Source organism: Podarcis filfolensis (assembly GCF_964270895.1).
Source record: "Podarcis filfolensis genome assembly, chromosome: 12".
Lineage (NCBI taxonomy): Eukaryota > Metazoa > Chordata > Lepidosauria > Squamata > Lacertidae > Podarcis > Podarcis filfolensis.
The window spans coordinates 57,267,199-57,289,506 of NC_139614.1; the positions used below are offsets into that span (position 1 = coordinate 57,267,199).

Sequence of the window (22,308 nt, forward strand, 5' to 3'; positions counted from 1 at the left end):
TGTTCTTAACCTGAAGCACCACTTTAGCTAATGGGGCCTCCTGCTGCCGCTGCGCCGCTGGAGCACAATTTCTGTTCTCATTCTGAAGCAAAGTTCTTAACTTGAAGCACTATTTCTGGGTTAGCGGAGTCTGTAACCTGAAGCGTATGTAACCTGAAGCGTATGTAACCTGAGGTACCACTGTAATTGATATAGGAAACCTGGGGTTGTAGTTAATGTCCCCAAATGCAACATTGTCCAATTCACTCCAAACAAGTGTCAAACTTTGGCAAACAGTCTGCAGTGAAAATCCTGTGGTTTGCAACGCCCCACGAACAGAGTGATACACACTCTAAGCTGGGAGTCAAAAGCTCACCAAAAAACAAACATTGTTTAATTCACTCTAAACTGGCGCCAAACTTTGGCAAACATTTTGCAATGTCTTGCAGCGAAACCCCTGCATTTTGTAGCACCCCACCAACGGAGCAATAGTCCCTCAAACGGTGGGGCGGGTCAAAAGGTCACAAAAAACCCAATGTTCTCTGATTCACTCCAAAGCGGTGCCAAACTTTGGCAAACGTTTTGCAGCGAAACCCCCATGGTTTGCAACACCCCACAAAAAGAGCAATGCCCACTCTGCCGCACACCGAGTGCTCTGTTTGTGGGGCACCGCAAAACACGGGGGGGGGGGGGGGTGTTCGCCACGAAACACTGCTGCAGACCTTTCGTTGGTGTTTAGCTCCACTTCAGAGTGAATTGGATGATGTCGGGTTTTCAGCAACCTCGTGACACACACACACCCGACTTATGGTGCTGATTGCTCCACTTTTGGGGCGTTGCAAAGCATGGGGTTTTTGCTGTGAAAAGCTATCGCAGACCTTTTGTCAACATCTTGCACTGCTTTGGAGTGAATCGAATGACGTCGGGTTTTGGGTGGCCCCGTGGCCCCATGGATTAGGGTGCCGATTGCTTAGGGCTGCCATACGTTTTTTGTGACCCCGCCATCTTACATTGACTCCACTTATCTGAGCAGTGTGAAGTTCCAGGGGTGCAGCGCTGCCTGCTTAGGTTTCATTGCTGGAATGCTATGGCATTTTGCAATATTTGAGTTCATATTTATATAGTGGAAGCATTCAAACACACTGCCCCTGGAGTCCCACCCCAGGCAGCCTGTTCAGAAGCTACTGAAAGGTCCAGGAGAACTAAGACCATCATAGTCCTCCTCCAAGCCTTAGCCAACCAGCAGAGTGACCATATCTGACCATGCCAAGTCTGGGTCAGAAACCAATTTAAAATGAATCTATATAGTCCAGTGCACTCTAAATATGTTGAGAATTAAACAGCCAGAACTCACTCAAAAATCTTACCCCCAAACTGTACAGTGGCATGGCGACGGGGTGGGGAGCATCAACTGTGCCATTCTGGGGGTGGGCACCATGCTCAAGTTAGGGCAGCGTTAAGTGGCACTGGCAAGCCACCGCCTTGCTCCCCACCTTGCCTGGAGGAGACCACTTCTTCTCCCGCCCCACCTCATGCGCTGCCACTGCTGAAGAAAATGTGTGACTGGCGGACATCTGGAAGCATCTCTTGTGTCCAAGGACTTTGTTCAGAATAGCCTCACAACTGCCACATTTAGGGAAGCCAGGAACACTCCTCCTTCTAATGGGGCACCAGGCAGCTCCTTCCTAGGCCCAGGCATTCATGCCTCCACAGATACTCCTGTGATGCTCCACGTGAACGGACAATCCTAACCGTTGCAAAAGGAGACGCTGCGTTTACAGTTTGCAAGAAGAACAACGTCCTCTTTCAGACCCTTGCTCCATGTTAGACCCTCTGAACGCCTGTGACCATCACCACCCCTTTCAGATTCAGATTCAGAATAACTCGGTCGCAGAGGCCACATCCCCTTTCCAGTGTGCCTTGTACAATAATGAAAATAAATATCTTTGCAAAATCTGCTCAGATGAGGAAGAAAATTGAGAGGTTCCAGGAACCGGTCCTCCAAATCAGCATTTCATGGAAACCTGCTTCTTTCTTCAGAGCTGATACAGGCTTCATCCTACAGTTCAGAGCAACAGAAATGTCTGGAGGGACCTTAAGAATATAACATTTAAAATATCCACTACGTGTCAGTCCCACAATGTATTATGTGCCTGTAATACGACTGCCCTTGTTGTGGTGCTAGGGATGCGGGTGGCGCTGTGGGTAAAACCTCAGTGCCTAGGACTTGCTGATTGTAAGGTCGGCGGTTCGAATCCCCGCGGCGGGCTGTGCTCCCGCCGTTTGGTTCCAGCTCCTGCCCACCTAGCAGTTTAAAAGCACCCCTAAGTGCAAGTAGAGAAATAGGGACCGCTTACCTAGCGGGAAGGTAAACGGCGTTTCCGTGCCCTGCGCTGGTGCTGGCTCGCCAGTGCAGCCTTGTCACGCTGGCCACGTGACCCGGAAGTGTCTTCGGACAGCGCCAGCTCCCGGCCTCTTAAGCGAGATGAGTGTGCAACCCTTGAGTCGGTCACGACTGGCCCGTACGGGCAGGGGTACCTTTACCTTTAACCTTTAAGGTTTTCCCAGGTAAAGAAGCAAAGCAAAATGAATAACGGCTTGGTCCTCTGCCTAGAAAGTGTGGAAGTGTACTTGGAAGAGGGACGAGAGACCTACCAAATGTAGCAATTCCCTGATACAGGAAATGTCTCTATGTACTGGTTCAATGGGAAAACTTTAGAAATTCATATAAAATCACTCCAGTGACACATTTACACCATTCCAATGTTGTTCTACTCAGAAGGAAAATGGCTATCAGAGGAGAATCTTGGGACCATGGGTAGGGGCAGCCATAATTCCTGAAACATGAGACCACGTACCCAGCAGGCCCCACTGTCTGGGTGATAATTTCTGGCATTCTGGTAGTCATTCCAAGAACAATTGCAAACCCAACCTCAGTGGATTGGGGTCTCCTTCAAGACAAAGGGTGTGCTGAACTTGGCTGGGAAAACAGGAACATGTAAATACTTTTGTTTCACCAAAAGATTGGAAGGTGAAGGTCAGGTGAGGGACAGGGCAAGCCTGGTACTCAGGTTTCTGTCAGAAGACCCCTCCCAATTCAGGACATAGTCATGACAAATGTATGATGTTTTATGGGAAACTCTGGGAAATTTATAAAAAAAAGTGGAGCCATCCTTTGTTTGGGGCTTCCCTCTGCTTCTTCCATGTGGTAGTTTGAAGTCTTGTTGCAACAATAAAGATCAGGCCTCCTGTTTTGCTTCAGTCTCCTGGCTTGGAGTCTCTTGCTTGTGACCCCCAACCTGAACCTATGGAAGCCACGGTCAGGCGACTGTGGGGTGCTCCAAGGACTCCCTTATATAGGCCCCAAATTTCACTCAGCCATATTTTTTTTACCACAAGAAGCCACTGGGAGGCCAGACTGGGGGACCTGGTTCTAAATCAACCCCTAACAGAATCCCTCGCAAGGCCTTCTCTTATCACTTCACGAGGCATCAGGCCTTGAAGAAAATACATCGCTCACTGGGGACTCTTGGCCTCCCCTCCAACATTTCTCCCATGGAAACAGAATTTGCTTCAGGAAAGGAAAGGCTGAAACCGGACCTGCTAGGCCCCTCGGTGAAGGGGTACAGTTAGGGTTACCCCAGAAAGCCCTAAAAACTGTTTGTGAATTCCCCCCCCCCCCGCCAGGCCTTGGCGTACGCATTTTAAAACTGCATTTTCCTCTAAGACAAAAAGCACAAGCTAAGCAGTCCTCTCTGTAACAAAAACACTGTAACAAACCCATAGCTGAGAACAGTAAAGCTTTTCGCTTCCCAGATCCAAGATAACCTTGTCCTGGTACATTGACTTGCAACCTACTTCCGGGAGCAGAGCCAGAGAACGAAAAGCAACATTTCTATGTAAGAATCTGTGAAGGGGGAGAGGAAAAAAAGGGGTTTGAAAAAAGGATAAAACCTGCTTGTAAAATGTTTTCGGTGCGGCCTGTCTTTTGTGACCTGAATCACACAGGTGCCTCTGCCCCCCCCCCCCGATGGCAGAATAAAACGCTCTTTCTCTGGATTAAACCCCTTGGTGTCATTTGGCTCCTTGTGTCTCTGCTCGGGTGCAACAATTATTCCTACCCATGGATTAAAAAGGCTTCATATTTCTGGTGCATCAGGCCGGGAAAAAGCATGTTCCCCAAGATCGAGGGACGAAAAGGTCCAGGGCGTCACTGCAAGGCGAGCAGCTCGGGATCCGGGTCAACAGTTCCAGCACGCATCCTGCCAACTTCGTGGGAGGGACTGGCCACCCGTTCCTGAGTGGACACGTGACAAGTGACGGAGAGAAAGAGCAACGGCCGTGAAGGAAGGTACCGCGAGGAACAAGGTAGGCTCCACAGGGATAGGTGGGAGCAAAGAGAGTTTGATCAGCTCCGCCAGTAGGGCAGTAAAAGGTGCCATTGGTTTTGGTTTTGCCCAGAAAAGCAGCAAAAAGGGTGCTGCTGGGCACCGGTCGAAGTCTAAGCACTGCCGGTTGTGGTTTTGGTGTTGGTAAAAAGGGGATTGGGGGAGGTGCATGGGTTTTTCTGAATGTGCGTGTGGGGACACTCCAGTGAATATTTTGAGTGTGTGAGACGTGGAAAGCAACGTCTGGCCTGTGACTGAGTGGAAAAAAATAACGTTAGGAGGAGGGAGTGTCCCAGTGTCCCCAGGATCCCAGAGTCATGGGAAATAAAAGCAGTAAAACAATTCTTGAGACACCACTACAGAGCTTTCTGGAAAACTGGGAAAGTGCCACGAAAGCAAAAGAGTGGGGATGTAAACTCAAAAAAAACAGACTCCAACATTTATGTGAAGTTGACTGGCCTTCGTATTTACCAGAATGGCCTCCTGGAGGATCCTTTGATCCAAACTTGGTCAACATTTTATGGAGTAACATTTTAAAGGCCCACACAGATCAGATTCCCTATATTTCTATCTGGAAAGCCAACGTGGATCAAAATCCCTTATGGCTTCGGAAAAATAGAATTGTGACTGCCCAAGTCAAACTGTGTTCAGTACAATTACAAGTTTAAAAGCCACCAGTTTTGCCAGTCCTAGAAGAGGAGATAATTACACCCCCCCACCACCATATGCAGCAATTGTGCCAAGGCAACCAAATCTGGGAGCAAATAGGGCTGCTTCTCCGCCCAATGCCCAGACTGAGGACCCAAATGAGAAGATTCCCCCCTCTGCCCCTCCCCAACCCCCTTGTGATGCAAGCAAGGAAGGTGAAGAGAAAGGTGATGATGATGATGGTGATGACTTCAGAAAAACTCTAGATAAAGAGATAAGATGGACTAGTAAGCAGTCTGACAGAGTGTTCCAGTATGTAGAACCGTTTAAAACAGAACTGGATGTGGCCCCCTGGGTTCTAGAAGCAGCCCAGTGCCAGGATGAGAATTGGAGAAAAAAGCAAAAGGTTTTGAGAACAGCGTGGGACAGGGCAACAAAACATGGAGAGACACTTAAATCTAAGGCTTTGTCCAAACCCACTGGGGTGGCCCCTCTCAGGCAAGGGTATGATCCTTTGGAACAGCCAGATGATCAGGGCGTTAGACCCCCAAGGACCTTTACCATTCAGCATGTCCCTTTTACAAGCTCCGATATTTGCAACTGGAAAAATCAAAATCCTTTTGAGGAAAATCCTGCAAAAATAATTAGACTTTTTGAAGGTGTGTTCAAAACCTATATGCCTACGGTTATTATTTCTGAATTGAGGAAATGAATTTGGATATTTTTTAGCGTTCTTTCTCCTCCTATATTGAGGGGCACAGTAATGGCCCCCCGTGTCCCCTGAGGGAAGGCAGAGTTAGTCACGAATGGGAGAGAGGAGCCCCACACAATGCTCTGACACAGCCAGACCTCCAACAGATTTTTAAATATATATTATGTATCTAATACTGCCAGATCATCCTGGAGCCAGAGGAAAGCCAAGGCCGGATTTGAGGATCCGCCACAGCTCACAAACCTATTTAAGGGGAGATACGGGGCTTGGTTGCCCCATATTCTCCTGTGCCGACTCCCTCTCGGGAGCCTGTACAATGGGAGAGGGCTGCAGGCAGGAAGTGGGGGGCGACCCCCATTAGAACCGCAATGTCCACCTTGTGGTGGGCATCGTGCCCAAGGCCAAGTCCGCAGAGATCAGGGTGAAGTGAATGGAGGGGGGCATCCCCCCCCGGAGGGTCCCCTCTACCCTCCCCCCATTCTTATGGCACTGCTCTGCAGGCCAAATCCTGCCACTGTTCTTCGTAAGGCCATGGCCAGGCGGGAGCATCCCCTCAGCCTCCTCTTCTCTCCCCTCCGCCTGGGGCCACACGACAGGCAATGCGCCCCCAGGCTCCATTTTGTGAGGCCAGCATGGTGGGGGAAACAGCCTCCCTCCGCTTGCCAGGAAGGGCCACTTTGGGGAGTGGGCTTGGGGGTTCCCGACTCCTCTGTGGAAGCCCCTCTGGAAAAGCCTTGCCCGACAGGGCAGCCATTTTGGTGCAGCATCAATCCAGCCCCACAGTTCTGATGCGTGAAATGGCGACCGGAGCCAAGAGGGCGCTGAGGGGGGCAGAAATACGTGCCCCAAATAGGCCGAGGTTTCCTCCTCCTGTCCCTTGATGACAGTGATATTAAGTCCCTTCACCCAGACCGTTTCAGCTTCATAAAAAGGGTGCTAGTCAGCGTTTTGAGAGATTGCACCGAACGCTCAGAAGGGATATTCTGAAAAGCGAATGGCAGCGTATCTCCTTCCCCATCGCTTTTCCAGGCCCGAAATCCCAGGAGTTAAGGAGTGGTGCTCTTGAGTTTTGTGCAAAGGCTGCAGGATGGACAGAAATCGCAGAGCAAATATTGTTAACCTAGAAGCTTCTCTCCCCCTCAGAAGCAAAAGGAGTGAATTGCCCTAAGCGGTTTGAGGACTGGTTCTGAGGAGAATTTTAGACACTTCCCCTCAGAAACAGCTAGGATTTTCCCGCTCTTTTTCTTGAGGCCACCAGAACAGCAGGTTCAAAATGTTTCCCTCCAGAGCAGCATCGGAAGAGCCTTTGGCCAGTCAAATAAATAAGATTTGTGAGGGGAGTTCATCACGAGGAGTTCAAAAGGCTACTTTCCCTGGGGCAGGCGTGGGGGATTTTTGGCGCAAAAGATGTTGCCAAACTACAACTCCCCCCGGCCCCAGCTAGCCTGGCCAAAGGGCCCGGTGGTGGGAGTTGTAGTTCAGCAGCCTCAGGAGGGGACGGCCCCATCACATTTATAGCGGGAGGCAAACTCCTGTCAGCTCTTCCACCCCCTGAATACACAGAATTTCCTCCTTCATCTGTGAGGGGTTTGGTGGGTTCCCCCAGAGCATGGCCCTGCTGCCCCCACAGTGCATAAAAATGGAAGATAATATTTATTGCTGTTGTTGTTTGTATACCGCCCTTCACCCAAACATCTCAGGGCCCTCCTGCAGGGGTCGACTGCTTTTGCTCCAGAAAGCCTCTTTTCTCCTAATCTCATATCAATTGAGGCTGGCTGTGGCTCAATGCCAAGGGAAACCTTCCTCTGCTGCCAAGAGCCCCCATATCTGAGGTCAAGATGGAGGCCCTGCTGACAACCTCTTTCCCAAAAGCCCAGGGGGGAGAACAGATCCCCCGTGATGTCAATCCCTGCTGTATGAAGCCGACCAGCTTCCATGGATCCATTTTGGGTCCAGATACCAGGAAAGGGAGGGTTGTGCAACTAAGGACCTTGTTTCTGCATGGATTCGACTCGTGGGGAGGCCGCAGGAGGGGGTTGGACTGGATGGCCCTTGGGGTCCCTTCCAACTCTATGATGCTCTGCTTAAGAGCCTTTTTGGAGTGAAATGCTGACAAGTGGGAACGGCTTCCACTATCTTTCAACTTCCTTCTCCCCCTGAAAGTGATCCTTGTCCCCTTGCACTTTGTCACCCCAAATACCATAGAGGCTGGGGAGGCGTGAGGTTCTTCCCCTTGCACTTTGTGACTCCCGAACAGATAAAAGGAGAAGGGGCCTCTGTGCATGAAGCAGACTTGTGCTTTAAGAGGGGACCAACGCAAGTCGAGACAAACTCAAGCAAGAGAGCCACTTGGAGGCAAGATTCATCCGTTTTCCACGTTTCTGGTAAGACACGTTTGCACATTAGAAGTTGTCACGGCTTCTTTTGTTGTCAAAGGCTTCTTTTGCACGGCTGCTGCAAACCGTTCCAGCTGGCATATTGCAGAGGGGACTGGGTGACGGGGATCTTGCGCTGATGATGCCCTCGCCTCCTGCTCTCTGGCTCTTTGGAAGGGCCACAAATCCATCCTGATATGGCCCAGACTTGGAGCAAAGGAATGAAGGCTGCAGCGCAAGGCTCTCCTGGGCTTTGGGGTGGGACTAGGGGGACCCCTGCCCTGACTCCTAAGATGCTGAGCACCTCTGCTGCTGCCAGTTGCTTCCTTGCAGGAGGGAGGGGGCAGGCGGCTGTGGACCATCTGGGCTATTGCATCCTGGACATTTCTGTGTGTTCCCTTGGTTTGTTTTACCAGTCTCCATCAATTAATGGGAAAGTATTTCAGTCATTGATGACATCCCCAATTGTTTATTATTCTCTCCTCTCTGCCCCTTTCTCTTATTTTAAGACTGCAGCATGTGTGAGATTGCTCTTAATCCTCACAATTTGGGGGAGACCTGCATCAGATCTCTTTCTCTCCCTCTCTGCCCTACCTTTCCTTTTGCCTCATCTTGGGGGAAAGCTGGGGGTGTCAAAAGAAATTGAGGGATCTTCAAAGGGTTGGCACCCTGCCCAGTTTCTGCAAGCACAATCAGAGCATAGGTGGAACTCAGCTCCAGCTCCAGTTCTGCTGTCTCACACCTTTGGCTTTTCCCACTCTGTATAGGAGGAATCTTCCCTCCTTGCAAAGTGATGGAATGAAAGGTCTGCTGCCCAGGAAGAGAGGCTGAGAGCAGGTGGCAAATTGCAGAACCCATTTCCTTGTCAGATCTGTTGTGCTGCTGAAATGTGTAGTGCCTTGAACTCTGTTTAACTGAGGTGATGAGAGTAGGCATTAATGTTTATTTTATTTTTCTAATCTAGCAAGAATCAAACTTCCTATGAGTGAATACAAAAATGTTGATCATAAGCAAAGTTAATATAGAATGCATAAAAAATTCATAATGAATATAGAATACATACAAGACAGCAGGGAATACATTGAACATGTAGACAAGGTTTATAGTGATTGCAGCTAAAGGCAGCAAGCTTGAAATCTCCTTAGCAGATTTTGTGAGCACAGGCAAAGTCTTGGCACTTAACCAGGGTTTGTGTTTGTTGACTTGGACAGAAAGGGATGCTCATCCAATTTGCAGATGACTCTGAACTGGGAAGGGTAGTTAATACTGAAGAAGAGAGATTCAATATTCAATATGACTGTAACAGACTAAAGAACTGGGGCAAGACTAACAACACTGATTTCAATGGGGATAAAATGTCAGTTTCTGCACTTAGAAGTAATAAACAGATGCACAAATATAAGATGGGGATACCTGGCTTGCTGGCAGAATATGTAGAAAGGATCCAGGGGTCTTAGTAGACCACAAGCTTAAAATGAGTCAACAGTGAGATGCAGCAGTAAAAAAAAACAAAAAAACCCTAATGCAATCCTAGGCTGCATCAACAGAAGTCTAGAGTCCAGATGAAGGGAAGTAATAGTCCCACTCTCTTCTGCCTTGGTCAGACCTCACCTGGAATACTGTGTCCAGTTCTGGGCACCACAATTTAAGAAGGAGGTTGACAAGCTGGAAGGTGGTTGGGATGACCTTCCCTAGTAGAACATCACAGGCATATCTGTGGTGGGATGAACAGCTGGGTGCTGGAGATACCTAATGCCCCATCAGGTATGGTCCTGGTTTCCTTGAATGTGGGGTAAGGATACTACTCTGAAGGAAGCCCTCCTTGGATGTTGAAATTTCTACGAAAAGGGAAAGATATAGGTGCAAAGCTTTGTCTTGTAAGCTTGGCCCTGCTCTTCTCCCTTTTGGCAGCTTGGAGATTATTCCAGCCACACTCTCCTACCAAATCTGCAACTGTTTCCACCAACCCATTAATAGTCTGGCCAGTAATCTGGCTGCTGCATTTTGGACTGATTGATTTTTCCAAGGGGGGTTGGATCTGGTGCGCAGAGTGCAGGGAGTTCAGACTGGGCTCTGCCAAGTGAAGTGAAAGCAAAAGAGGCGAAGGCACAGGGAGCTCAAGTTCACAGCCGGTCAAGGCCAGTTGTAAGGAAGGTTTCTCCCCAGCCAGAGCCTTTTGCAGAAAGGGAGAGATTTCCTTTCACCAGTGTAAATACAACCCACACTACAACTGGTTCGGGTTTTCTGGTCAGGGGTGTGTGTTATATGTTGGAGAAAACAATAATTTCATAATTTCAGCTAAACTGAAAAGGTCTCTACCTGCCTTTTACAGTACAGAACTAGCTGCTTTTAAGGACTGCATGTAGTGAACGTCCGTTCCAGAACACTGAAAAGAATAAATTGTTATGGGCTCTATGGTGGTCACCGTATGCCTGAAAAGATAATCGGCAAGACAGGGCAATTGGGATTAATCTTGAATTGTTTTGCAGACAGATGGGAAAGGGTATTGGGAGACATTTAATGAACAGTAAACATAGTCAAAGTCTTAATAAAGAAAGACACTGGAAATGGTTAAATGTAAACGGATGCTTTAGCTGTGATTCCTGCATTGCAGGGGGTTGGACTAGATTACTCTAGGGGGTCCCTTCCAACACACCTGGAGTACTTTGTAAGGTTCAGGGCACCACAGTTTAAGAAAGACACTGACAAGCTGGAACGTGTGCTGGGGCAGGAGACCAAGATGATGAAGGGTCAGGAAACCAAGCTTTTGGGGGGAGTGATTGAGGGAGTTGGGTATGGTTAGCCTGGAGAAGAGAAGACAGACATGATATGAGAGCCATCTTGAAATACCTGAAGGGCTGACACAGGGAAGATGGAACAGGCTCTTTGCTGCTGGTCCAGGGGGCAGGACCTGAACCAATGGATTCAAATGTCAATGAATGACTTTCCAGCTGATGGTAGAAGCTGTTCTACTGTGAAACAGACTCCCACAAGGGGTGGTGGAGGTTTTCTTGGAGGTTTTCAAGCAGAGGTTGGATGGCCACCAGGGATTCTTCAGCTGTGTGTTGTAGGAGGTGAGACTAGATGACCTTTGGGTGTGCCTTCCAACACTACAGTTCTGTGTTCCTCTACAAAAGATTTTCTTTTTTTAAATATATTTTTATTAAAGATTTTCTTTATTTACAAAGGTATGTGCAATGTCTCTCTCATATTTTTTTCCCATGTAACATTTTTCTTTTTACAAATCGGTTTCATTTGTTGAGAGATTAGGAAGAATAGGGGGAAAGAGGCTGAGGGGGGAAAGGTGAGTGGGGGTGGGGTGGGGTGGCGATGTTTCTATTTTACTTACTATATGTGGTTTTTGGTGTCAGTGTTGCTCGTGCAGGTTCTTTGCTGACTTGCGTTCCTTTGGTGGTGAGAGAGGTTGGGGTTGGCCTAGGGTGTGGCTGTTCATTTGTGGTTGGCTGTGGTGGTCTTTGTTTTCTTGTGTGAGTGGGGTGGGTGGGTGTTTTGGATCAGGTTAGCCATATTGATTTGTATGCTGTTGGTGGATTTTTGTCATTGTCTTGTTGGGCTGTGTATGTGATAAAGGCGAGCCATACCAGGGTGAAGGCGTCTTCTTCTATTTGTCCCCCTGTCAGTTTCAGTTTATTGGCAATTTTTTCTAGTTTCCCATACTATTTGATACCTTGGTCCATGCTTACTCCTGACAGGTCTCTCCAGTGTCTGGTTATTATGTTTCTGGCTGCTGAGAGTAGGTGCGTTATGAGTTCTTTGTGGTGTAAGTGGGCATTCTTGTCTTGGAAGCTGTTTAGTAGGGCCAATTCTGGGGTGATTTCTAATACTTGCTTGGTTATTTTACATATTTATCGTATGGCTGTTGTCCAGAATAGTTGGATTTTGGGACACTCCAACCACATGTGGAGATATGTGCCTGTGGAGGTGACCCTCTCCAGCATTTTGGTGAGGTTCCTGGGCGTATTAGCACTAGTTTTCTTGAAGTTAGGTACCACCTGCAGGTGATTTTCAGAGTGAGTTCTTTTTTCTTTTCTTTTTTGATATGGATTTTAAGGGGGGTTGGACCACATTCTGGTCCATTGAGTGGGGTTAATCTCATAGCCTATGTCATCCTCCCATTGTTTTTTGATTGTATCTAGGGAGTTTGTGAGATTTTGGAGTAGTATTTTGTATATTGCAGATACCATCCCTTTACTGTGTTATTTGACTCCCATTGTGCCATGAACTTCTTGGTGCAGCACAAGGAGTAATATAAGAGAGCAGCAACTTCCATTTCCACTTGTATTCATCACGATCAGCGCTGCTTCCACTGCAGTTTGTTTCTGCCAAATACTACTTTGTGTATCTCGCTGTTAGCTATGGCAGCATCATTCATGATTCCTGCCATAATTATTGTTGTTATGTGATTTGGCTGGCTGCATGTATGAGTTCCCCACTTTGATAGCCTCCTTGAATACTGTGCCAGATAGTTGGGGTTTAAAACTGGTGGTGGTAGAATATTTCTCTACCATCCAAAATGTTCTCAGCAGGCACAATTCTCAGCCAAACGGAAATTCGGTGTAGGAAGCACCCAGTGGTTGTTCCTGGAAAATATTGATCTTCCCCTCCAGCTCCTGTGACCCCTTGTGCCCGCCCAAACCCTTTCCAGAGGGCCTGGATAGTGTAGTGTCTGCCATACAGGGCTGCAGTGGGATTCCCCTGACTTTGGGTCTAGGAATCCTGTCCAAGCAGAGCCCCCATTGGCACATGATCCCTTTGCCCAGTTTCAGGGTGATTTCCCCTCCCTCTGCAGTTCTGTGTGACACAGTCTGCTTTGTTCAGGGTGCAGGGATCACAGGATAGAGTTTTCAGCTGCTACAGGGGGCTGTGGATGGGAGGGAAGCAAGAAAATGATCAGTTGCACAAGCTTTCTTGAACATGTGCAACTATTGCATACAAACGTCTAACCCCCCCCCAATGATGTGACATTCCCCCCTCCCTTTTGGGGGGGCCTTGACGGCATGTTAGCATCCCTCTTTGGATGGTAGTACTAATCTTCCTCTTTTCCCCACACACTTTGCATGCCGAATAATCTTTCCAGAGTCCTTCACATCTCTTGTTTCTTGCAGGGAGGTGAAGGCAGGAGAGCAACCTGGACCAGAGCCATGGACAGATCAGACGATACGGTTGAAATACCAGCCCTGGGCCGCCCATTCCAGCTGGGGATGCTGTACGACTGTCGTAAAGATGCCCTCATCCCAGGTAGAGCTGGTGCAAGGAAAAGCTTATACTGAAAAGGGAAACATTATTCATATCAAGATTAACAGTCAGCCCAAACAGTGCAGTTTCAGTGCTAAATGTGCTCCTCTAATTCATTTTCAACATCCATTACAATCTGCTTCCACTTCTTTTGTCAACGTTTGTGTTGCTTTATGTTCTCTTCATTTGGACAAGACTTCCACTTATTAAAAAGAAGTCTTCTTGCCCCTGATAGCGTCTATGCTCCTTAACCTTGCTCCAATCATCATCATCTATCAATAAAGATTCAGCAGGTGTGTTCTGTTTCAATTTTTTAAAGCTTGCTAAAAACCTTTCTAGTCCACCAGGCTTATGCAGGCGATTAAGAATACATCTTTCCACAATTATTACTGTAGGTAAAAAAACAGGACATTTTTTCAGCCAGAACCTGCCAGAACTCAGTTCCAGGACCTCTCAGGTGGTCACCATTGCATTATAAGAGAACAAGGGAAGCATTCATTGAGAGTTCTGGCATCTTTTTTTCTTGAAAAATACCACATTAAACATAAAAAAACTTCCCTATACAGGGCTGCCTTCAGATGTCTTCTATAGGTTGTCTAGTTACTTTTCTCCTTGGCTCAGGGGTCACATAACTCCATACCCTCTAACATTTCTCTGATGAAAATAGGGATCTCCTAAGCCTAAGGGACAGCGGAACATTCCAGGATTAAATCATAAACCAGGATGGCTTCTATAAATCCGAGACTGTCCCTGGAAAATAGGGACACCTGGAGGGACTGTAATCCATTGTTGTGTTCTTGTACCAATAATTTAACAACTTTCACCACTGTAACTAAGCCAAGTTTTACTCCCTGTGTTGTCTGACTGCTGTGCGGAAAAGGACATGAATCTGACCTTTGGAGAGTTTTTAAGTAAACCATTACGAACTTACCAAACATGTGGTCTTTTTCTATGCCGGGGGGGGGGACTATTTTGGAAGGAACTCACAAGTACATATTTTAAAGGTCTGACAGCCTAAATTTTCACACTTTGCTTTGCTGCATATTTTGTGATTTTAAATCTGCTGGGGTTCTCTCACCAAAGTGTTTTGCCCCAACTTGGATCTTGGCCCCCAGGGAATTCTCCTTATGTATACCCATTTTTTCCGTGCCAGTCAACAACTAGCACCAGCTCTCTAGGGCCTCAATCAGGACATGATCACAGCCCTAAATGGTGGTGATTGAATCTTATCCCTGCTGCTGAGTTGTGCCCACCCCCTTTCTGAGGCCTGTACAACAGAAGCTCATGAAATGTTCACATTTGTTCCACTATCATATCTGGTCAAATATTTTCTCTGCCTTTTGCAAAGTTTTACAAAACTGCACAAACCTCTTTCTTTGTGGATGACAGTGGGACAAAATTCATGAGTGCAGACATTGTGGACAGTGATAGCTCTATTTTAACTCCTTGTTTCTCTGTACACCCTTAGGCATTAGGCTAATTGTGTTCTACATTTGTATGAGCATACTCAAGCATTGCATATTTCTCTGCTTTATCCCAGGAATCACCCTTTGGGACCAGGACTCGCTTCAGAAGGACTTGTGTATCAAACCGCAACCCAAGGCTGAATATGAAATCATTGCATCTGACTCCATCGATGATAAGGCCTCTGCCCTCAATGTCTCAGCATCACTCAAGGCCAGTTTTTTGGGGGGATTGGTTGAAGTGGGTGGATCAGGCAAATTCCTTCAAGACACCAAGAAGTCCACGAAACAGGCCAGAGTCACTCTGCAATACAAAACTACCACCAAGTATTCACAGCTGACCATGAGCCATTTGGGAATCCGAAATATCACTTATCCAGCTGTTTTTGAGCATGGCACAGCCACCCATGTTGTCACTGCCATCTTGTATGGAGCCCAGGCTTTCTTTGTGTTTGACCGAAATGTCTCTTCTTCCGAGTCTGTGCAAGATATACAAGGAAGCCTCCATGCTGCAATCAACTTGATTGCAGTCTCTATCAAAGGGGAAGCATCTGTCCAGATAGAGGAGAAGGAGAAAGCCCAAACGGAGAATTTCAGCTGCAAGTTCTATGGGGATTTTTCTTTGGAAAGTAATCCGGTGACTTTTCAAGATGCCATGAAAGTCTACAGTGATCTGCCCCAAAAGCTCGGGGAGGATGGGGAGAAGGCTGTGCCTGTCAGAGTTTGGCTGTACCCACTGACCAAGCTAGATTCCAGAGCAGCTAAGATGGTGCGTGAGATCAGCTTAGCACTGATCTTTGATGCTCAAACTGTCTTGGAGAATCTGAATGAAATCAACATGCGATGCAATGATCTAGCTATGAATCCTGTTGCTGAAAAGTTCCCAGAATTAAAGATGAAAATCAAGAGATTCAAGGCTCTGTGCAAGCAGCACAGGCAGACTTTCCAGAAACACCTGGCAGGAATCCTGCCTTTGATCCGGGGAGGGGGGAAAGAGGAAAGTGTTCTGGTGGACATTTTAATGTCCATTAACCAGTCTCCCTTCAACAGCCAAAGACTCAGTGAGTTTTTGGATGCCAAGGAACGAGAGATTAATTTGGTGAATTCTTACCTTAGAATCCTAAGTGGAATGGAAGTAATCTCTTCCCAGAACAAACTGGAAGAAATCGTGCTAAACCCTGTGAATGAGTTTGTTGTCTCATTTACCTTCACTTCTTTACATGATGAGGAACCATTTTTAGCCACCTTACAAGACTGGCTTCAGAAAGATTTTTTACAGGAAACAGCAAATTCCACCAGTGGCCAGTCGACACCCAAGAACAGTCAAGCCTGGTTTGAGCACCAAGAGAAAAATCGGAATGCTCGTAAAGCTGCCAAATCCATTACAGATTTTGCCCGGGTCAATAAATCAAATGAGAATACCCGGTTCCTTGTGGCTTCTGTCCCAGATCAGAACAACCCAGGTGCTTCCATTTACCTCTATGAAGATGGGGAAATGCTCAGCAGCAACTTTGAGCTGCCTTCAAAACCTCGCCCTCCACTGATTGGCCGAATTGGACATGAGAGTGTGCAGCTGACATTTCAACCAGCTGAGTATGGGAGGGCTTCAATCTCCAGCTATCAAGTAGAGTACAAGATTGCAGGAGAAGGAAACTGGGAGATTGTGAATACTGAGGACAGTCAGGAGACATTCCAAGTGAGAGGGTTGAGTGCAAACACAGAATACCAATTCCGATACACCGCTAGGAGCAAACCAGGACTTAGTGAGACTAGTGATTTGAGTAGATCTGTACAGACACGTCCTACCAGCCCTCCTGGGGAACTGAGAGTGATAATCGCAGAGTCTTCCAAAATCAGTCTTGTCTGGGAGAGCCCAAAGGTCATTTGTCAGGGAGCTGTAATAAAGGAATACAAAGTGGACTACCGTGAAGAGGCTGGAGAGGCAAAAAGCAAGGACAAAGATGAATGGGCTGAAAAAAGAACAGGGAAGAAAACAGAGTTCTGTGAGATGGATGGTCTGAAGCCCCAGACACCCTACAGATTCAGAGTCTCAGCCATGTGTGCCGGTGGGGCTGAGAGTGAGCCCAGCAAAGAGATTGAGGTTTCCACATTGGAAGGAGACAAGAAGAGAGTCGCTTGTAAATACCTCCAAGGCAGCACCCGCGTGGAGGATGGGCCACCAGCAGTGTATGCTCTGCCACTGGAGCCCATACAGGATGCCTCTGGATCCTGTCTAACATACCAGCTAGGGAAAGAGAACATTCAGGTCCCCAACAAAGTGATTATGGTGATGGGGGCAACAGGGTCAGGGAAAACCACTCTCATCAATGGAATGATCAACTACATCCTGGGTGTGCAATGGGGAGATAAATTCCGATTCAAACTTATTCATGAAAATACCAACAGAAGTCAAGCTCAAAGCCAAAGATCAGAAGTGACTGCCTACGTTGTCCACCACTGCAAGGGTGTCCAAGTCCCCTATTCCCTCACCATTATTGACACTCCAGAATTTGGAGACACAAGAGGAATAGAGCATGACAAGTTGATAACAAAGCAGATCCGGGAGTTTTTCTCCTCCCCAGGGGGCACTGATCATATAGACGCCATCTGTATTGTCGTCCAGGCCTCTTCTGCTCGTTTAACTCATGCCCAGAAATACATCTTTGACTCTGTGCTCTCCATCTTTGGCAAAGATATAAAGGACAACATCCAAGTCCTGATCACATTTGCAGATGGACAGACCCCTCCTGTTCTCGAGGCCATTAAGGAAGCCAATGTACCATGTGCTAAGGATGCCAAGGGCACCCCTGTGCACTTCAAATTCAACAATTCAGCACTGTTTGCCAACAATCCAGTGGAGCCCGGAGGCAACTTCAATTTTGATAAAATGTTTTGGAAAATGGGCACCATGAGCATGAAGACCTTCTTTGATTCATCCCACACGCTAGAAAGCAAGAGCTTAACATTGACAAAGGAAGTGCTCAGGGAGCGAAAAGAGCTTGAAGCTGCTATTGAAGGGTTGCAGCCCCAAATCAAAGCTGGACTGGCCAAGCTGGAAGAACTGAGGAAGACGCAGGAAGCCCTGGACAAGCATAAGTTTGACGTGGCGGCAAACAGAAACTTTACATATGAGGTAGAAGTAACTGTACCAGTGAAGACGGTTATATCTGGCATGGGAAAATACATAACTAATTGCATGAATTGTCACTTCACCTGTCACTATCCTTGTGGAATTCCTAGAGATGAAGATAAGCATGGTTGTGCAGCTATCAATAAGAGGACAGGAAGATGCAGAGTCTGTCCACGCCAGTGTGAGTGGAGTGTGCACTACAATCAGAAATACAAATTTGAATATACCACAAAAAAAGAGAGAAGGACCTATGAAGAACTGAAGCAAAAGTATGAACCTGCTTCTGGTGAGCTGATGACCACAGAGAAATTGCTTGAAAAGCTTAATGAGGAATATGAAGAAGTAAAAGACATCTTAGAAGAGCTTATCCAGAAATCATCTCAAAGCCTCCAGCGCCTTCAGGAGATTGCCCTGAAGCCCAACCCACTCTCTACCCCAGAGTACATTGATCTGCTCATCATGTCCGAAGAACAGGAGCTGAAGCCTGGATATCAGCAGCGAATCCGGTCCCTGAAGGAAGTGAGCAAAGTACTGTAGCTGAGTTAATACAGAAAATTGCCAACAAGGAGCCTCTGCTACCTGGAGAGCAGAAGCTGTATGATCAAATTGAAGAAAAAAAGTCCTCTCTAGGAGGCAAACTTAGGAAATGGGGGGAAGTTGTTGTAAACTGGTTTAAACAAGGGGATCATATATAGCTTTTCAGGCACGCTTTGTTTACTTTTGGCTATCAGCAGAGAGCTCAGGTTCTGTGAGTGTAATTCAGACCAGAGTCTCTTGCTCTCTGTGCGTATTTGGGTGAAGGTGGCTATGGAAACATTTGTACCTGTCGTGAGGTGAGCTTATCCACATCTTCATTTGCCCGGCCAGTTTCGCTCGGGGAAACCTTTAGTGCTGAATCAGAACTAACAGCAATCAGGTTTTCCGTGGAATGCCATTTGTTCTGATTTAGCGCTAAAGAGCAGGCTGGGGGTAAGCAGTGGGGCAAAGACAAAATTGCTTGGAGCTGTGCCTGGAAAGTGTGAGACGAGAGGAAAACTGCTCAGAACCATGCTTCCCAGGCACAGAACAGACAGAAGTGTGAAGGAGCCCTTTGTTGCTGCAGACAAAATGCTTCCCAGTCATTGTTCCTACCAGCTTATTGTCTAATTGGTGTTGGGTGAAATGCTGTTCTCTCCAGGGATTTGTATTATCTCCGATGACTGCCAATAATAATAATAATAAGGAAAGTGAATGCGGCCTGCTTCTGACCACCCCAGCATAAGAATGTGCCCGTAAATCTCCCTGCCCTAGCAGTCTTTGGAACATGATTGGAAACTTGGGGTGTTGCAGGAATGCTCTTGACAGGAGCTGCTTATGGCCCCTTTGTCCTAGCAAGCTTTTGACCTGCCTGATTGATCTCTCTCCCATTCTTCCTTATCCATAGAATCTTAGAATTGTAGAGTTGGAAGAGACCCTGAGGGTCATCTAGTCCAACGCCTGCAATGCAGGAACTCAACTAAAGCATCTGTGACAGATGGCCACCCAACCTCTGCTTAAAAACCTTCAATAAAGGAGAGTCCACAACCTTCAGAGGCAGCCTCTTCCACAGTCAAACTACTCTTACCATTGGAAAGTTCTTCCTAATATTTAGTCAGAGCTCCTTTCTGGTAACTTGAATCCATGGGTCTGGTTCCTACCCTCTGGAGCCCTTCAGATATGAAGATGTTTCTCCTGTCTCCTCTTAGTCTCCTCTTCTCCAGGCTAAACATACCCAACTCCCTCAACCGTTCCTCATAAGGCTGGGTTTCCAGAGTATATTTTCAACTGGCGACTGATTGGAATCTCTGTGTGTGTGATTACTTTTAATATTTTTTCTTTCATTTTCTTATTGCTAGCCATCTAGATGTCTTTTTGAAGATCCAGTAGGATATAATTTCTTTTTGAAAACATTTAACCCTGAATATATCTGCATTTTGGGGGAGCATATTCTATTGTTGTTTGTACCAGCAGTGCCAAAGAGGCTCCCTGCCAAGGAATTCCTGGAGCTGAATCAGAAATCCAGTCTGAAGGATCCATGCCTAGAAGCCATATTCACCAGCAGGCGACTAGGGCATGACCAGATCACCTCTGCTGGCTGACAACTAGGTCAGACCAGATCCCGCCTCTTTCCCTGCACTGGGAGACTGCTGAGAAACTTGACTGCTGGAAATGTCTTGTGCACTTTGCATTTTGAACCCTGCATGCTGTAACCACAACTGCCCACTGATTTCTCCCATGTTTGGGGAGTCATGTTTTACTGCTCTTTGCCTGCTTCCTGCAGCTGTGCTGTGAAACAGCCTCTAAATAAAAGCTACTCTGTTCTTTAAGAATGGTCTCATCAGTGTCTCCTGAGCAGGGCCTGCGCAAGACATTTTGCTACCTGAGGCGAATTAAAAGATGGCATCCGTTCCTCATACAGAAGTTGGACCAGCAGTTGGACCTTAACCCAGCCTGAGTGCTGAGAGAGTGTCTCCACCACACCTGAGGCAGCACGATATTTTAGTAGGGCCAGGAGGACATGCTGGGTAGCAGAGCTGTGCAACCCATTCAGTTGAAGCCCAAATCCTTTCCCCTGTATTTTATAATTAAGGTTTTATTCAGACTTTTCATATTACATTTCATTGAAAAGCAAACTGATCTAAAGAAGAAGAGATAGAGAGGTGCAAAGTCCTCTTTGACAGGTAGATCTGTTACTGGAAAAATCCGAGGGCTCCCTTGGACAAAAAGTAAAGACACCAACCAGAGTAAATTGAAGCAAATCAGCAGCCTGTAGGCTTGGTCTTTATTGAAGAAAGACTGTCGCGACAGGGTGCTCCCCTCACTTGCAGGTGAGAGGAAAGACCCAGAAAGATGGTGTGCAAGACCTTATAAAAACTCTTGAAATTCCCACCCTGTAGGTCAAGCCCACCCCCAGAAACATCATGCATACATTACAGAAAGGAGGGGTTGAGGGAGGAGTTGTGGTGGTAACCTGAGTGTCCTGTCACCTGGCTGATTCCCTTCTCTCCCCTTCCCCTCGAGTCACTTCCAGGAGACAAAGGGGAGTTGGCAGTTTCCTGCCCCCTGAGGGAAGATCTGATCATTGTCCTTTGTTTCAGTCCATGCTGAATCCACTCCCATATGCAAGTTCTTTGTGATCTTGATTGTCTTCTGTCTAGGACCATCAGGGTTGGCATAGCAACTGGGCAGGGCTCCTGTGGATGTGCTGGGATGGTGAAGGGATTATGGCTGGCCTGTATCAAACCTTCCCCATTTTGTAGTCCTTCCTTCATGGAGTAAAATAAAAGTGGAACAGTGCAAATCCGATGTATGGTTGATTTTCTATGAATTTATAACAGAAGCGTAGCGTATGTAGTGTGTGAGTGTGAGTGTGTGTGAAGTTTGTACAAACTGAATGAGGGGGGGGGTTCCTGCTACAGATCTTAACTCTTATCCCACACAGAAGGGGGTGGAGCCTCCCAACTCTCACCTGGGAGCTTCTCTTTCTTCTCCCAGCTTCCCACCTTGGAAGATCCTTACTTCCCTGCGTCTCACACAGGGTCCTTCACCAACAATCCATCAGCCCAAATCCTGAGCCAGTTCAGAGGGATCTGGTCTTGGGTCAAATTGGGTCGAGACAGCCCCAGATCAGGTCGGGCCCCTCGCTGTGATCCAGAACTGTCAGGTGGCCAAACGGCAGCTTCCAGCAAATATTAAAAACATAATTAAACATTAAAAAAACAACCTTCCCTATACAGGATTGCCCTCAGACGGCTCGGGGGTCGAGTAACTCCATACCCTCCAACATTTCTCCAGTGAAAATAGGGACGTCCTAAGGAAAAGTGAGACATTCTGGGATCAAATCAGAAACTGGGATGGCTTCTCTTAAATCAAGGATGTCCCTGGAAAATAAGGACACTTGGAGGGTCTGATTTCCAAGCAAGCAAGTCATAAATTTCATAAATTACACTTCCTGTTCCCATATCGGCCTGCAGTACAAGAAAGGAACACACCCATTAATTTAATGCATTTCAGTTACAGAAACAGCACATCATTTTACTTAACAATATCTATTTTATCAAAACTGGCTGCAGGTTTGCAAAGCCAAAAAAGGAGGAAGCTGCGGTCTATTTGAGTAATCAATCTGTGGTATGTTTTGAAATTACAGTATATTATTGAATAAGACAGAAAGCAGAAGGGATTGTACACACACAGAGAGAGAGCAAGCTTGTTCTCTGAATGCCGATCCTTATCTAGCTAACAGCAGGAATATTATCAGATTTGGGTGGGTAGCAGGAACCCCCAGGATTGAAGAAGCACAACACGCACACATCCCACCACCTTTCAGGAAAAAATATTT

General features: G+C 47.0%; 1 protein-coding gene and 1 long non-coding RNA gene across 3 annotated transcripts; one reads left to right on the forward strand and one right to left on the reverse strand.

Annotated features, from left to right (window-relative positions):
• The first annotated feature begins 2,615 nt into the window (after positions 1–2,615).
• LOC310745944 (uncharacterized protein) lies at positions 2,616–20,299 on the forward strand. 2 transcript variants are annotated; one of them, XM_083579280.1, is made up of 4 exons: positions 6,201–7,899; positions 7,956–8,111; positions 13,229–13,361; positions 14,899–20,299. In XM_083579280.1, the coding sequence occupies exons 2-4, from the start codon at positions 8,010–8,012 to the stop codon at positions 18,486–18,488; spliced, it is 3,825 nt and encodes a 1,274-aa protein (XP_083435406.1). In that variant the 5' UTR covers positions 6,201–7,899; positions 7,956–8,009; the 3' UTR covers positions 18,489–20,299. The 2 variants fall into 2 exon arrangements, with proteins under 2 accessions (XP_083435407.1, XP_083435406.1); XM_083579281.1 differs by lacking the exons at positions 6,201–7,899; positions 7,956–8,111 and adding an exon at positions 2,616–4,347.
• LOC310746298 lies at positions 19,086–22,106 on the reverse strand. Its single transcript, XR_014540598.1, has 2 exons — positions 21,397–22,106; positions 19,086–20,662 (listed from the first exon to the last, which is right to left on the reverse strand). It is a non-coding gene; the product is annotated as an uncharacterized lncRNA (long non-coding RNA).
• Between the last annotated feature and the right edge of the window lie 202 nt (positions 22,107–22,308).

Bases quoted from the DNA above. Each gene is read 5' to 3' on its own strand.
- LOC310745944 (XM_083579280.1), top strand. From the start codon at position 8,010: ATGAAGCAGACTTGTGCTTTAAGAGGGGACCAACGCAAGTCGAGACAA. The intron at 8,112-13,228 runs GTAAGACACGTT...TGTTTCTTGCAG, and splicing joins ATCCGTTTTCCACGTTTCTG to GGAGGTGAAGGCAGGAGAGC. The intron at 13,362-14,898 runs GTAGAGCTGGTG...GCTTTATCCCAG, and splicing joins TAAAGATGCCCTCATCCCAG to GAATCACCCTTTGGGACCAG.